The sequence below is a fragment of the Giraffa tippelskirchi genome, chromosome 6 (genome assembly GCF_054371585.1).
Source record: "Giraffa tippelskirchi isolate mGirTip1 chromosome 6, T2T-mGirTip1v1.2.pri, whole genome shotgun sequence".
In the NCBI taxonomy this organism is placed as follows: Eukaryota; Metazoa; Chordata; class Mammalia; order Artiodactyla; family Giraffidae; genus Giraffa; species Giraffa tippelskirchi.
Genome location: NC_137280.1, coordinates 27445557 through 27459931, shown reverse-complemented (window position 1 = coordinate 27459931; position 14375 = coordinate 27445557). Strand labels below are relative to the sequence as shown.

Here is a 14375-nt window from a genome sequence, read left to right as displayed (position 1 = left end):
TTTTGTACAATATATTCTCTCAATAGAGATAATAAGCATAATTGTCATTATTTTATTGGTATCTATCCTAATTGTCATTCATGTTGCATATAGTTGTTCAACATATATATTTCTTAGATAAGCAGACTTTTATTCAGTTTGACACAACGTATACCAATGGAATCCTGTGAATAAGACTGCATTGTTAATATCTGTGTAATTTAAGTAAGAAATTAATATATTTAAAGCTAAGTGTTATTAAATATGTAGGTTTTTGGATTTCTCCTATTGGAATGATAGGCAAGTAAGGTAGTTTTTCTTCTGATTTTATAGTGACATTTAAGGAGTAATAACATATTTTAGAAATTTCCATTGAAGTCATGATTTCACTTGCGCTCCATACTATGGTTCACACTCTCAGTACCTTTTATTACAAAGGTTCTATCATTTCTACTTAAGAAATGTCCCTCGGTTATGGTCTCATGTGTGCATAGGGCACTTTGTCCCCTTTAAACAGCTAAGTGATATAGAGCAAGGTTATCTTTTTTAAGCCTTAATTTTCTCATTGGAAAAATATGGATAATAATAGTGCCCAGACTCCTTGTAAATCCAATGAGAAACAGCTCAGTACAAGTGTTTAAAAGATAGTAAGTGTCCAATAAATATTACATATTGCTTTACTAATCACATTCTCTTCTATTTATATACCTTTCCCCTGTTACTATTTCAGTTTCTACTGAATAATCAACTGTTCTAACAGCTGTGCAACACTTGATTATTTCTATTCTTTACTAACCAAAATATAAATGGCCATTCCTTTTGGGGGGAAAGACAAAGAAAAGAAGTTATTTTTTATTGTCAATTTCATGAGATTTTGAAAGTTAAATCCAAGCTTTATTTGGATAGGGTAGCATTTAAGCCTAGTATATGCACTTTCTAGAATGTTCCTTTCTTTATGTCATTGCAGATGAGACAAGGTTGTTAAAACCTTTTAGCTCTGTTAGAATTTATGCTTACCTTACATGTTTTTGTTAAGAAAAATCAAGACTGTCATACTTAAACCTAATGGAAAAAATGCAGATATTTGTTTTAGCAATCAAATTTGAAGTAATTTGAACTAAATAAATTAAGAAAATAAATAGAAATTATCTATGTTAATAATTTGGTGGCAAATATATTACTTCTAATCTGTAGCTTTTTAGATTTTATATATATAAAATAGTTGATAAATTAAAATACTTAATAGCAAAAAACACCATGTGTTTTATATATATATATGTATATATAAAACAGCAAAAATAAAAGCAAATGAGAATTACTTATCATGAGAATTGTATGTTCCATAAAATTAAACAATAAATGTCAAACAAAGATTCTTAACCTATTTTTACACATGTGCCTAATACTTACTATTTTCTAATATTATATGATTGCTTTTAAATCATGCTAATTTTGTGAGATTATTTCAGTCTGTGCTTTTTAAATGGTTATTTATTTTCTTCAATGGCTATAGCTTTTGTTTTAATACATAAAACAAAAATGATTGATGCCAAAATAAATGTTATTTTGCCTACCCACAAACACAGTGAATAACCAGTATAGAGATTAAACTTTGAATAAGTAAAGAAAATAAGACAATAGCATTCACAGCAAGTAATTATTTCTGTGTATATTTAACTAATTGCCTTTAGAATTCAAGTAATTCCAAGAAGAAAAATATTTGGTCTTTTACTAAACCCTATTGTTCTCTATTTAGTTTTAAAAATCTGAGTCCTAATTTATTTATTAATTAAGAGAAAAGACATGGTACAATTTTACCACCTCTCTTCCGTCAGTCAACCAGCCCCAAAGGCAAATAAATATTTTTACATATATTAGCTGTCATATTGAAGACTTCAGATTTTAGTTACTAGGTTCCAATTTAAATCTTTAAGCATAGTAACTCTGAAGATAGGGCCCAAACATCTTTTTTCTCTCAAATTCTGGTAAGCCACGGTTATACCAACTGCTTTCCTTTCAGTATTTGTGTAACATTGCTGTATGTACATTTTTCTTTTGAGAATGCTCATACTAAGCTTCAAGGTTTTTGCAGATGCAAGGCAGCCTTGCAGCACATAGGAAGCCTCAACAACAATGACAAAAACAACAACAAAATAAATTGTTTTCATTATCTTTTATATCATTCTGCTTTTCAGTTTGAAAGCTGTAGCAGATTTTACATTTATATCACTCCTTTTCAATAAAAACTTGCTAAGTGTAAATCTTATATGTAGAACATCCCAATCCACTTTTATATTGTAAAACCATTTCATAGATCAGTTTTAGTGTTAGTGGAAACCATCCCAGAGCAATTCAAGAAAAACTTAGTAACTGAGTTTATCACAAAAATTTACCAAAAAAGTGTCTATCAATATTAAAAGATTGTAATTGCCAGACCCAGTAATGCCTGATGGATGTTCTGCTAAGGAACGCTGATGGTATTAGAGAACAAATCCACTTGGAAATTGGAACCATGCCCCTGTCCCACTTCCCTCCATATTCTCCCATATGAGTTTGATTTTTATTCTATTATCAACTAAAAATAACTCAAAAGAAGATCATTTGAATATTTTAAGATAGACACATTTATGCACACTGTAGCATTTCTGTTTATGGATATACTCTCTGTATTTTTTATAATTTCTTAATGAGGTTTATTATATTTAACTGAGAAAGAAATTGTACCTCGAGGACAGTTAACAGGTAGACGACATTCTCCAGTATCATTTAAAAATCTGGCTTCTGAAATCAGACTAACTAGGGTGTAAACCTTGGTTCTGCACTCTAATTTCTGTAATATTGAAAAAGTTACTTAATCTTCCTAAACTTTAGTTTTTTCACCTCTAAAATATTTAAGAACAATAATGGCACTTGACTGATTGGATTGTTAGTAGAATTAAATGAATTATACATGTTAAGTCCTTGGCCTTGGCCATTGCTCAGAAATGCTAGTTTATCATTACAATGAAGCAAAACTGTAAGACTGCTGATGATGTATCTAATGATACATGGTTTTAATTTAAGTGATAGGTAAAATGACATTTGTAGTCTACATTTTTTAACCTTTTTAAAAATAACCCTTTAAAAATTAACCTTTTAAAAATAACTTTCATTCACTCTTTCCAGGAAGATATATAAAACAATTTGTTCTATTCAGTTTGTGTGTGTTATATGTGTGTGTATACATATATGTGTGTATACATATATGTGTGTGTGATTATGCGTGTTATATATATATATATGAAATCACTTTTTTGTCATTGCAACTTTTATACATACCACAAGTATTAGAGTTTTTGTTATTTTTTAAATTGGTATGGTCCTCTTGATTCCCAAATGACTTGGAGAGTCACAGCGTTATTTGTGTGAGATCCTCTGGTTTCCTTGTTGTGTATGTGTATTAAACAGATGAGCTACAAAAAGAATTCCTGGTGGATTAAAACAGATTGATTGGTATATTGATGAAACTATGTATATATGTATGTATGTATCTATCTTATCTATCTATAGCTACCTACCTACCTGTGTACCTGGTTATTAACGTACTAAGGATGTATGCAACAGAATCCTTTCATAGGTGCCACCAGTACACAGTTTGAACAGTTCAAAGTCTGTTCAGTTTTGTGTCTGCTTATTTCCCCTTTGTATTCCTAGCACCCAACACAATGCCTGGAATATATTAAGTTAGTGAATAAATGAATGAATATTAGTTATGTGTCTGTAATCCAGCAGTTTGTGTACTTTAATATGTAGTTTAAAAAATAATTTATACAATTACTAAAGCCTACATTTATGAATATAGTTTAATAATAGCTTAAATGAAAAAGTTAATACTTTCTTTGTCTTGATACTTAATTATCATATGCTTTAGAGTAAATCTGCTTTGTAGTAATTCAAAATAATTAAGCTGTTCCTGTTCCATTAACCTGTATCATGTAGTTAATTATATTATTAAATGTACCATATATTGTATATATTATTAATAAAAGAACAGTTGTTTTCCTGTGGTACCATACCACTCTCCTCTAATGATTTTTTAAACTAAAATTTAGATAATTTTAGATTTCTATACAGTTGTCAGAAATAATAGAGATCCTTTATATCCTTTACCCAATTCCCTCCAATGGCATTTTCTTGTAGCACAATATCACAACCAGAATATTGACATTGGTATAATCCACAAACCTTATTCAGATTTCATTAATTTTACATATGCTCTTTTGTGGGTGTATGTTTATTTTGTTTATATAGTTCTATGTAGATTTGATCACCACAACCAGAGGCAAACCGCAATGCAATTCCATCACAAAGATCCCTCTTTTGAGTGTTTTATAGTCATAGTGATCTCATTCCTTCTCCTCCCCTTGCAATGTTTGGTAACTAGTAATCTGTTTTCCAACTTTGTAATTCTGTCACTTCAAGAATGTTACCTAAGTAGAGGCTATTGTATTTTTTTACTCATCATAACTGCTTTCAGATACACCTAAGATGGCCTATGTATCAGCATTCCTTTTTTATTGCTGAGCAATATTCCATGGTATGAATTTGGTTTAATGGTTCATCTGTTGAAGGACATTAGGTTTGTTCTTAGTCTTTAGTTCTGATAAAGAAAACTCCTGTGAACACCTATGTTCAAATTCTTACGTGAACACAAGTTGTCATTTCACCAGAATAAACATGCAAGAGTACAGTTACTGGGTCATGGTAAGCATAGATTTATTTTTTCAAGAAAGTGTCATCTTTCTAGAGTGGCTGTACCATTTTACATTTCTACCAGCCATGTATAGGTAATTCATTTCCTTTTTTTTTTTTAAGAATCTTCCCAGTATTTGGTGTTATCATTTTTTTTTATTTTAGCTAATTTGATAGGTATCTCATTATGGTTTTAATTTGCATTTCTTTAATGGTAAATGATGCTGAACATCTTTTCATGTGCCATCCGGTATCCTCTTTATTGAAATGTTTTTTGCCCATTTTGTAATTGGATTTTTTTCTTCTTTTTTTTCCCCCAGTTCTAAGAGTTCTTCATATATTCTAGGTACTAGTGCTTTGTGGTATATAGGCCAAGCAAATGTATTCTTCTAGTTTTCAGCTGTCTTCATCCTATTCACACTGTCTCTCACAGGGCATCAAAATAATGAATTTTGAGTGGATTTATTATTTAGCTACTAAAATGTCATGTTACTGCTTGAAGCAAGTTAATAAATAAGTTATTTATGAAAAAAACAATTTAAAACTATTTATTGTGCAGGTATTTAAAAATTAGCAATATTTTAATCAAATTGAGGTATCATTGATTTACAATGTTATATTAATTTCAGATGTACAGCATAGATAATTTTTATGTATTGTATATGCAATATGTGTTCATCCTCAGTCATGTCCAATTCTTTGTGACCCTATGGACTGTAGCCCACCAGGCTCTTCTGCCCATGGGATTTTCCAGACAAGAATAATGGAGTGGATAGCCATTTGCTCCTCCAAAGGATCTTACCGACCCTAGGATTGAACTCACATCTCCAGCATTGCAGACGGATTCTTTACCTGCTGAACCATCAGGGAATTATATCTCATTTAAAAAGCAACAAAGATATATTTGTATAGTACAGGGAATTATGACCCAGGCATTTTTAAGTTATTTTTTTTAAAGCATGTAGACATGTAGAAGCCTCTCAAACATGAGGTCTGGAACTTTGAAATTGATTTTGGTTGGCATCAAAACTAAAAGTTTGTTTCTGTTTGTTCATAGGTTCTGTTGCCACTGCATGTCGTGACCCAGGGGTTCCTATGAATGGGACTCGAAATGGGGATGGACGAGAACCTGGAGACACTGTGGTTTTTCAGTGTGACCCAGGATATGAACTTCAAGGAGAGGAAAGAATAACCTGCATTCAGGTAGAAAATCGATACTTCTGGCAGCCCAGCCCACCAGTTTGTATAGGTATGAATTTAGAACAATTAAAGTTTTATGCAAGTGTGAAGTGATGGTTAAAAACTGGCTTCAATGTTATTAAGAACAGTATTCTGGAATAGGTTCTAGATCTCAGAGGTCTATGACCTTCCAAAAAATGCACAAAATTGTAAATCATTATTATTTTTCCCCTGAGGAGAGAGTGGGTCTCTAATTTCATTACATTTTTGGTGTTTATGACACTCTTTTAAAAAAGTTAAGAATCAAAGTTCTTGAAAAACCTTCATCTTGCCTTATCTGCTATGTTGTTGTTCATTGTTGTTCAGTCACTAAGTTGTGTCCAACTCTTTGTGACCCCATGGACTACAGCACACCAGGCTTCCTTTTCTTTCACTATCTCCTGGAGTTTGTTCAAACTCATGTCTGTTAAGTCATTGATGCCATCCAACCATCTCATCCTCTGTCACCCTCTTCTCCTCCTGCCCTCAGTCTTTCCAGAATCAGGGTCTTTTCCAGTGAGTAGACCCTTTGCATCAGGTGGCCAAAATATGAGGCTGCCAAAATATATATTATCTGACAAACAAATGTAGTTATCCAATACTTTTCAAATTTATTTTTAATATAAATTTATTTATTTTAATTGGAGGCTAATTACTTTACAATATTGTAGTGGTTTTGCCATGCATTGACACGCTGCTGCTGCTGCTGCTGCTGCTGCTGCTGCTAAGTCACTTCAGTCGTGTCCGACTCTGTGCAACCCCATAGACGGCAGCCCACTAGGCTCCCCCGTCACTGGGATTCTCCAGGCAAGAACACTGGAGTGGGTTGCCATTTCCTTCTCCAATGCATGAAAATGAAAAGTGAAAGTGAAGTTGCTCAGTCGTGTCCGACTCTTAGCGATCCCATGGACTGCAGCCTACCAGGCTCCTCCGTCCATGGGATTTTCCAGGCAAGAGTACTGGAGTGGGGTGCTATTGCCTTCTCTGACATTGAGATGGGTTACTTTTAAAATTTAAAGAACGGATTCAGACACTGTATTTGAAATGGGTCATATTGATCTTGCCTCTATAACGGTTATTTCTTCTAAGAAAGAAAGTTGTATCAGAATTTAAATTTGACTTTTAGGGCTTTGATTTTTCCTTCAATTTATGTATTCCAGATCAGTTTTTATTTTGATGATGTAAGGATTTGCAACCACTTGGTTCATACTTCCAATTCTCTGTCTTTTGTTTCCATGCTCTGTTCTTGAATCTCCAAGTTAAACTCTTGAAAATCAGTCCAGTTCAGTTCAGTCGCTCAGTCATGTCCGACTCTTTGCGACTCCATGAACCACAGCACGCCAGGCCTCCCTGTCCATCACCAACTCTCAGAGTCTACCCAAACCCACGTCCATCGAGTCGGTGATGCCATCCAGCCATCTCATCCTCTGTCGTCCCCTTCTCCTCCTGCCCCCAATCCTTCCCAGCATCAGGGTCTTTTCCAATGACTCAACTCTTCTCATGAGGTGGCCAAAGTCAAGACACACATTATTTCTTTACCAAGTGTGAGAAAAACTTTATACCACCTTTGGAATAAAAATAGTGAGAAAATATGCTATATAATCTTAACAAAAAAAGATCTCATGATTAAGGTTCTTAAATTCAAATAATTCAATCTCAAACCTGTGGTTCAAGTGCTTTTAAATTTGTGTCATCTAGAATATATAATACATTTTGACTGAAGTTTGTCCTGTCTACTCAAAACTTTGCTTATATGCATATCCTTTCCTTTGGTACAACTGTAAGCAACTTGAGAGAAGATTCCATTTCTTGTTCATTGTATTTCTTCTAGCATGCAAATTTAGCACATTTAGGAGAGAAAGACTTATTTTCATTCACTTATATCTAACTCATGAATACATTTCTACTAATTATTTCACAGAGTCACATGATAATAGGAAAAGAGTGTTTACTAATTAAGCATTCAATTGTTCAGATTTATTTTATTCATTTTATATTTCTTATGCATGAGATGGAAACTCAAATACATTAGTGTGTCCTACACATTGTTATAGGCATTGAGGATTTAGCATTAAAATAATGTAGGAGAGTTCTCTGTTTTTGTGAACCTGCTTCTAGTAAAGTGAAAACTAAACAGTCTAAATTTTCATATCACATATTTTACATTTTATAGTCTGGAATTAACAATTAATATGGAAAATAAAACATATCTAAAGACTCAAACCAGCCAGGGTTTGACTTCTAGGTATTTCTAGACTTCTGTAGAAAATGGGGCAGATAATAATGACAAAGCTTATTAAAGAGGCTGAAAAAAAAAAAGCATAAAATAAGTGCATACCTTGAGCCAGTTCAGATTTAGCCATATTTCCCTTTACAGTTTATTACTTCCATTTATACCTGTTTCTCACTATGCATATATCACTGAAAGATTCTAAATCATCAAACATCTGTTACTTTGTACTTTATTATAACTTCACTCATAAATGCAGACAAAAAAATACAAGGAAAAAATGCTTTCAAAGGAAAGACTGAAACAGTGAAATTTTTGTTTATTTGTTCACTACACAGGTTACCTAAAAAATGCCAATTAAACCAAAATGCAACATTCCAGTTAATTGGAATCTGACTGAGCATCTTGTAAAGGGCATCTGTGTAAAGAGAAAATGACAGGACTTCAGAGACTTACTTGGAACTTCTTGATTTATTGTGATTTTTACACCTATTAAATGGGTGCTATTTATTAGAATTATCAGAAGGGCTATAGTATATCAAATGTTATGTTGAGAATTCTGAAATATTGAACAGCTTTACACTGAAATTCTAGAAAACACAAAAATATGAAGCATAAAACACTAAGTGTCAGTTCAGTCACTCAGTCGTTTCCGACTCTTTGTAACCCCATGAATCGCAGCACACTAGGCCTCCCTGTCCATCACCAGCTCCCGGAGTTTACCCAAACTCACATCCGTCGAGTCGGTGATGCCATCCAGCCATCTCATCCTCTGTCGTCCCCTTCTCCTCCTGCCCCCAATCCTTCCCAGAATCAGCATCTTTTCCAATGAGTCATAGGCTGTTATAAAATTCCATTTGTAGACAAGACTTTAGTCAGCAGGTAATAATTTTAAGAAAACATGTTGAACACTAAATTTTACTTAAATGGAGCAGGTTTGGGGAATTTTTTATAAGGATTTTGGTGCTGTGTATTATTTTTTTATAGGAAAATATCACTTTAGGAGAAGGATATGCATTAGAGCTTCTCTGAAGAAAATAACCTAAAAAAAAAGTCTGAAAAATTGCTAAGGCTGTAGAAACCTCGATCTCCGAAACTGATAAGAAAGGAGTCCATGATTGGAAATACTATGCCAAAGATTAAACTCTCTACTTTTTAGAAACTTCGTAAGTCTATGTGTCAGATCATGGAGCATAAAGCATTTTGCTTGCATGTAGAAGTAGTCAGCCTTATAGCAAATACTAAACAGAAGGACAGTCATCTTTAAAAGAGTTAATAGAATTCATTCCAACAAAATTGACAGTGTGAAGATTACTTTGACATTGCCAGAGGGAAAGTAACAGCACTCAATATGAAGGTAAATAACAAAAGTGTTAGTGTGGGTGGGCTGCTGAGAAAGACAGTAGACACAAATAAAACTGAATTAGGGAGAAAAATTAATAATATTGTAAAACCATTATCAATAGATGCCCATATAGCTATCTCACAGAAACTACACTCAGAACAAATCATTAATGTCAGAATTCCATGGAACCTAAATAAAATTTTAATTCATTAATGTATTTGATTTAAAGAGAGTCTTATTTTTGGTGCTTTATGATTAGATACATAAAAATAAAAATGTATTTTCCAAATGTTATTTAAAGTTTTATATATTTAAAGCAAAGATAATTTTCTTTACTGTTGATTTGTTTGGGATTTATACAAATGTCAGATAATGTCTCTGCTTGTCTCAATGGGTTTTACAGATTTTCAGAATCTACTGCAGCAGTGAAATTTATCAGGAAAACCTCAATAAGTAATTTAAATAACTGAATCAAAAGAATTTTAAAAGACTTTATGCTCAAATAGTAGAAGAGTACACAAAGTGAAAAAGAGCAAGGTGTGGGGAAGTGAGTTGAAAGGGTGGCCCAGAATGTTGTTCTCTGGGTCCAGCCTGTCCTTAGGTTGTATGCCAGCTCAGCGCTGAGGGAGAACCAGAGTTCAAGAACCTAGAGAAAGGAGAGAAGCTTGAGCAAAGTTTGGTTGCATGCAGTTTATTGTGATTGATCTGTGAGTACAAGCAAATCAACTAATCATTTGTGTCAAAGAAAGGAAGTTTACAAGGTCTGTGTCTGGTTTTGTCACAGAACGGAGGGGGCTTATTTAGGAGGTTTTATCTAAGATAAGTGAACCTTATCTAGTTAGATGGTAAAGAGGGGTTATTCACTGTGAGCCCATATAACCAAACACAGAAGGATGAAGGGAGTTCTTAACCATTAGGTAAAATTCAACATTTTCAGTTGAAAAAAAAAAAAAAAATGAAAGGAAATAGGTTAGAGGTAGCTTTGTTTTATTTTTAGGATGAAAGAGACTTGAGTAGCTGTGGACGACAAGAAAGAAGCCAGAGAATAAAGGAGATGAATGAACATACTTCTCAAAAAGAGAAACTGTGTGACCAAATTTAGGGTGTTATCCTGATTAATATGAGGGACTCATTACCCTCTGACTGTAGAGAAAAATACTCAGGGAGCATTAAAGTTTGAAGAGGGAGATCTAGAGAAAGTTGAGATAGTTGTTTAATCATTTGATATGATATCACAAAAACATACAGGTGATAGGGTAAATAAATTAAGACTAAGCAAATAAATATTCTAGGCAGAGTAGGTCACCTACTGTTACAGCGACACTGAGGCCAAGGTTGCAGAAGGTCATGGGGAAATGAAATAGCAAGCATCCATTATTTAGATGGTAAAGATTACCAAATTCTAATAATGATATTACATATCTAGGCTCAGGCAAAGAACAAAAATCTGAAATGTTGCCAGAACCAAAATTCTCCTTTGAAAATCAGTTTTTTGCTGTCAGAAGAATCCTGTATAACTTATAACTCAATGATAAAATTTACCTGGGAAAAACTGATTTCAAAGCTCAGATATGAGAAGAATGATGATATATGCATGTGACATCATGACACCGTGAGAATCCCAGTCTCCATCTCAGTCACTCTCAGGTGCACATGTGTGTTTACATCCACACTGTCTCACTCCACCACCGGGACCCTCCATATCTCAACTGCTCTAAGTTTCCTAAGCTGCCAACTTTATATATTATTTTCTAATCAAGCTGTGTTTAACAAGCTCGAACAATAACCCCCTAAAGAATCTATTCTCTGAATATCTCTGACAATTTTTTGAGCCTCTCCATTGAAACGTTACAGAAACCTTTGTCAGGCCATAATAATAACTGTAGTAACTGTCCATTTTCATCAACAACTCAAGCAACTAGAATTTAAGAATACCCTAACATTCAGTTTGTGCTATGCTGTGCTTAGTCACCCAGACATCCTGACTCTTTGCGACCCCCTGGACTCTAGCCCGTCAGGCTCCTCTGTCCATCCGGACTCTCCAGGCAAGGATACTGGAATGGGTTGTTATGTCCTCATCCAGGGGATCTTCGCAGCCCAGGGATCGAACCCAGGTCTCCTGCATTGCAGGCAGATTCTTTACCAACTAAGCTACCAGGGAAGTCCTAACATTCAGTTTAGGAGTGTTTTATTATAAAGTTATGTTGGTTCTCAGTTATCCATTTTCACATGTTAACTGTTATCAAAGCCTCTTCTTCCATAAATAAAGGTATCAGGGAACATTTGAAAATGAACCAAATGCTTCATATTCTATTATCCCACATATTATTAGAGATTTTGCTTTGTTTTTTTTCTCAGTAACCTTCAGAGTTTTTGTTAGTAATTATGAGGAAATCATTTTTACTACTCTTCTTAATGTATTTTTTTATAAGAATCAAAATAGTAATAGCAAGGGAGAGAAGCATAAATGTAATTTTTTCTTGTCTTTTAAATCCAATAAAGGAGCTAAATTCGTTCTATATATGTATTTAGTATTTTAATGGTCTTTCTTGAAAGATCATGCAGTATTTAAGCATCCAGTACTATAAAAAATCGAGTTTGTACAAAAACCTCTAAACTTTTTTAGATATGTGTTTTCTAAATACTGATAGATAATTAATTTTATTAATCAGTTAAGGGGTTTTGTTTGTTTGTTTGTTTTAAATTAAAGCACCCTGTGGAGGCAACTTAACAGGATCTTCAGGATTTATTCTTTCACCAAACTTCCCTCATCCATATCCCCATAGTAGGGACTGTGACTGGACCATCACTGTCAATGCAGACTATGTTATCTCCTTGGCATTTATCAGGTGAGTTCCTATACCTTTCCACAACTTAAAAAATTGTTTTATTTTGCATTAGCATTTGCAATAGGAAATATTTATTTTTACATGACATTTAACTTTTTTTTTATCAATTTCAATACTAATATTTTGCAATAAACAATTTAAAAATCTCTGTATAACAGCATAGATTCCAATGTAGTTCTGCAGGCTAATGAATGAGCATCTCTTACTAGTTTCCAGTATAGAGGAAACATGTTAAAGGTTGAGTAGTTTATTGATTTTCATGAAACATTATCTCCTCATAACCTTTCCTCTCTCCCTGAACTTACCATCACTCCTTCAAAAGATTCTATGTTTCCTAAACTTAAAGATTAAAAGGTCAGCATTTTGAGGAATGTTTTCTCCTATATGTGCACCATCAAAAACCTCTTTGAAGTATCTGTGCATCACCATTGTTGGGCTTGGGAAGATATATATGTATACCATGTACCATTCTTTCTGGTGGTCTCATTAAGTCAAGCTGACAAAAATTTGATGGGTAGTCTTCATGTAATTTCTCAGCAGAACTTGTCTCCTGATAGAACTTTACATGAGGTGTTCAAAATTTACATTTGTTGTTTAGCAGTATCAGTTGAAAGGTTAGCTTAGTACTGACATAGTGGAGGATGCAGCTTCTTGTGTGGCAAAGAAATTGCTGAGTTTAAGCCCCAGCTCTGTTACTATCATTTGTGTTACCTTGGGTAAGTTATTATTTCAATGAATAATATTATAATATATAATATTATAATAATATTATTTTAGCCTCTGTTTCCTCACATGAAGTAACAGCCGTATCACAAAACCTAGCCTAATTCTTTTCCTTAAGATTTCAATGAGAATGTTAGGTATCAGCAACTTGAAGAGTTTCTACCTAGAAATGTTCCTAATCTTAGTGTCCAAGACTAATGTCTGCTGGCTCTTGTAACACAGCTATTCCTTCTGCTAGCATGTCACAGCTGCCTGTAAAATTTTAAGCTGAACATTTTTTATAACATATGAAAGTGAAAGTCACTCAGTCATGTCTGACTCTTTGCGGCCCCATGGACCATACAGTCCATGGAATTCTCCAGGCCAGAATACTGAAATGAGTAGCCTTTCCCTTCTCCAGGGGATCTTCCCAACCCAGTGATCAAACCCAGGTCTCCTGCATTGCAGGCGGATTCTTTACCAGCTGAGCCACAAGGGAAGCCAATATATGAAACCCAGGTTAAAAAAAAAAAAAAAAACTAGAGAAAAGATAATTCAAATTCATGAAAAATTTCAAAAGTATAATATATGGAATTTTTATCTCTATAATTTGTAGCAGTACATTGATAATGGTAACAACAAAACAACATTTGATGGCAATGTTAGTTATATGCCAAAGCCTAGTTATAAGACAATTTTCTGAAGTAAATACTGTTATTCTCATTTTTACAGTAGAGGAAATGGCAGTACAAACATTAAAAATGTCAGGATGTATGCTACAGGGTTTAGTTTACTTAAAAATTGTTTTAGTTAATAACTGAGTGGTAGAAGGTTGTATTACATGAAGTGTGTGAGCAGAAGTTGATTTACTATTGTATCGTTGATTATGTGACCTAAGAGAGACTACTGACATATCAGGACCTCATTGGGAAGATGGAAATGATAATCTCTTCCTTATGCCACAGGATTATTGACAAAAAACAAATTAATATTTATGAAACTATTTGTAGAAGATAGAATGCACTATCTTTCCAGGTTTTTAGGAAAAATAATCATTACAGTTATGTCTTCAGTTTTCTAAGTATGTGGGTTCTATAATCATTATAGGATGATTCTCAAACTTTGAAGGTTGCTAGGGCAAGTTTATTATGCAAGTTTTGAAACATTTAAATATTGATTTGAATAGTTTATGTGCTAAAATGTCTTTATTTACACACTGTTTAATTTTGGTGAATAGTGTATTGGCTCAATTTGCCTATATTAAGTTCTAAAAGAAGAAAATATATTTACTTTCAAGGAAAAGAATACCTAGTACAATGTG

The 14375-nt window shown here is 33.5% G+C and overlaps 1 protein-coding gene across 4 annotated transcripts in view; it reads left to right on the top strand.

The window, feature by feature from the left end:
* Nucleotides 1-14375, top strand: part of CSMD3 (CUB and Sushi multiple domains 3) — a 1311921-nt gene that overhangs the window by 982967 nt on the left and 314579 nt on the right. For all 4 annotated transcript variants that reach the window (XM_081504393.1, XM_081504396.1, XM_081504395.1 and 1 more), the window contains 2 exons: nt 5768-5959; nt 12214-12352. In XM_081504393.1, the coding sequence (XP_081360519.1) occupies nt 5768-5959; nt 12214-12352 (331 nt within the window). The remainder of the gene's footprint in view (nt 1-5767; nt 5960-12213; nt 12353-14375) is intronic.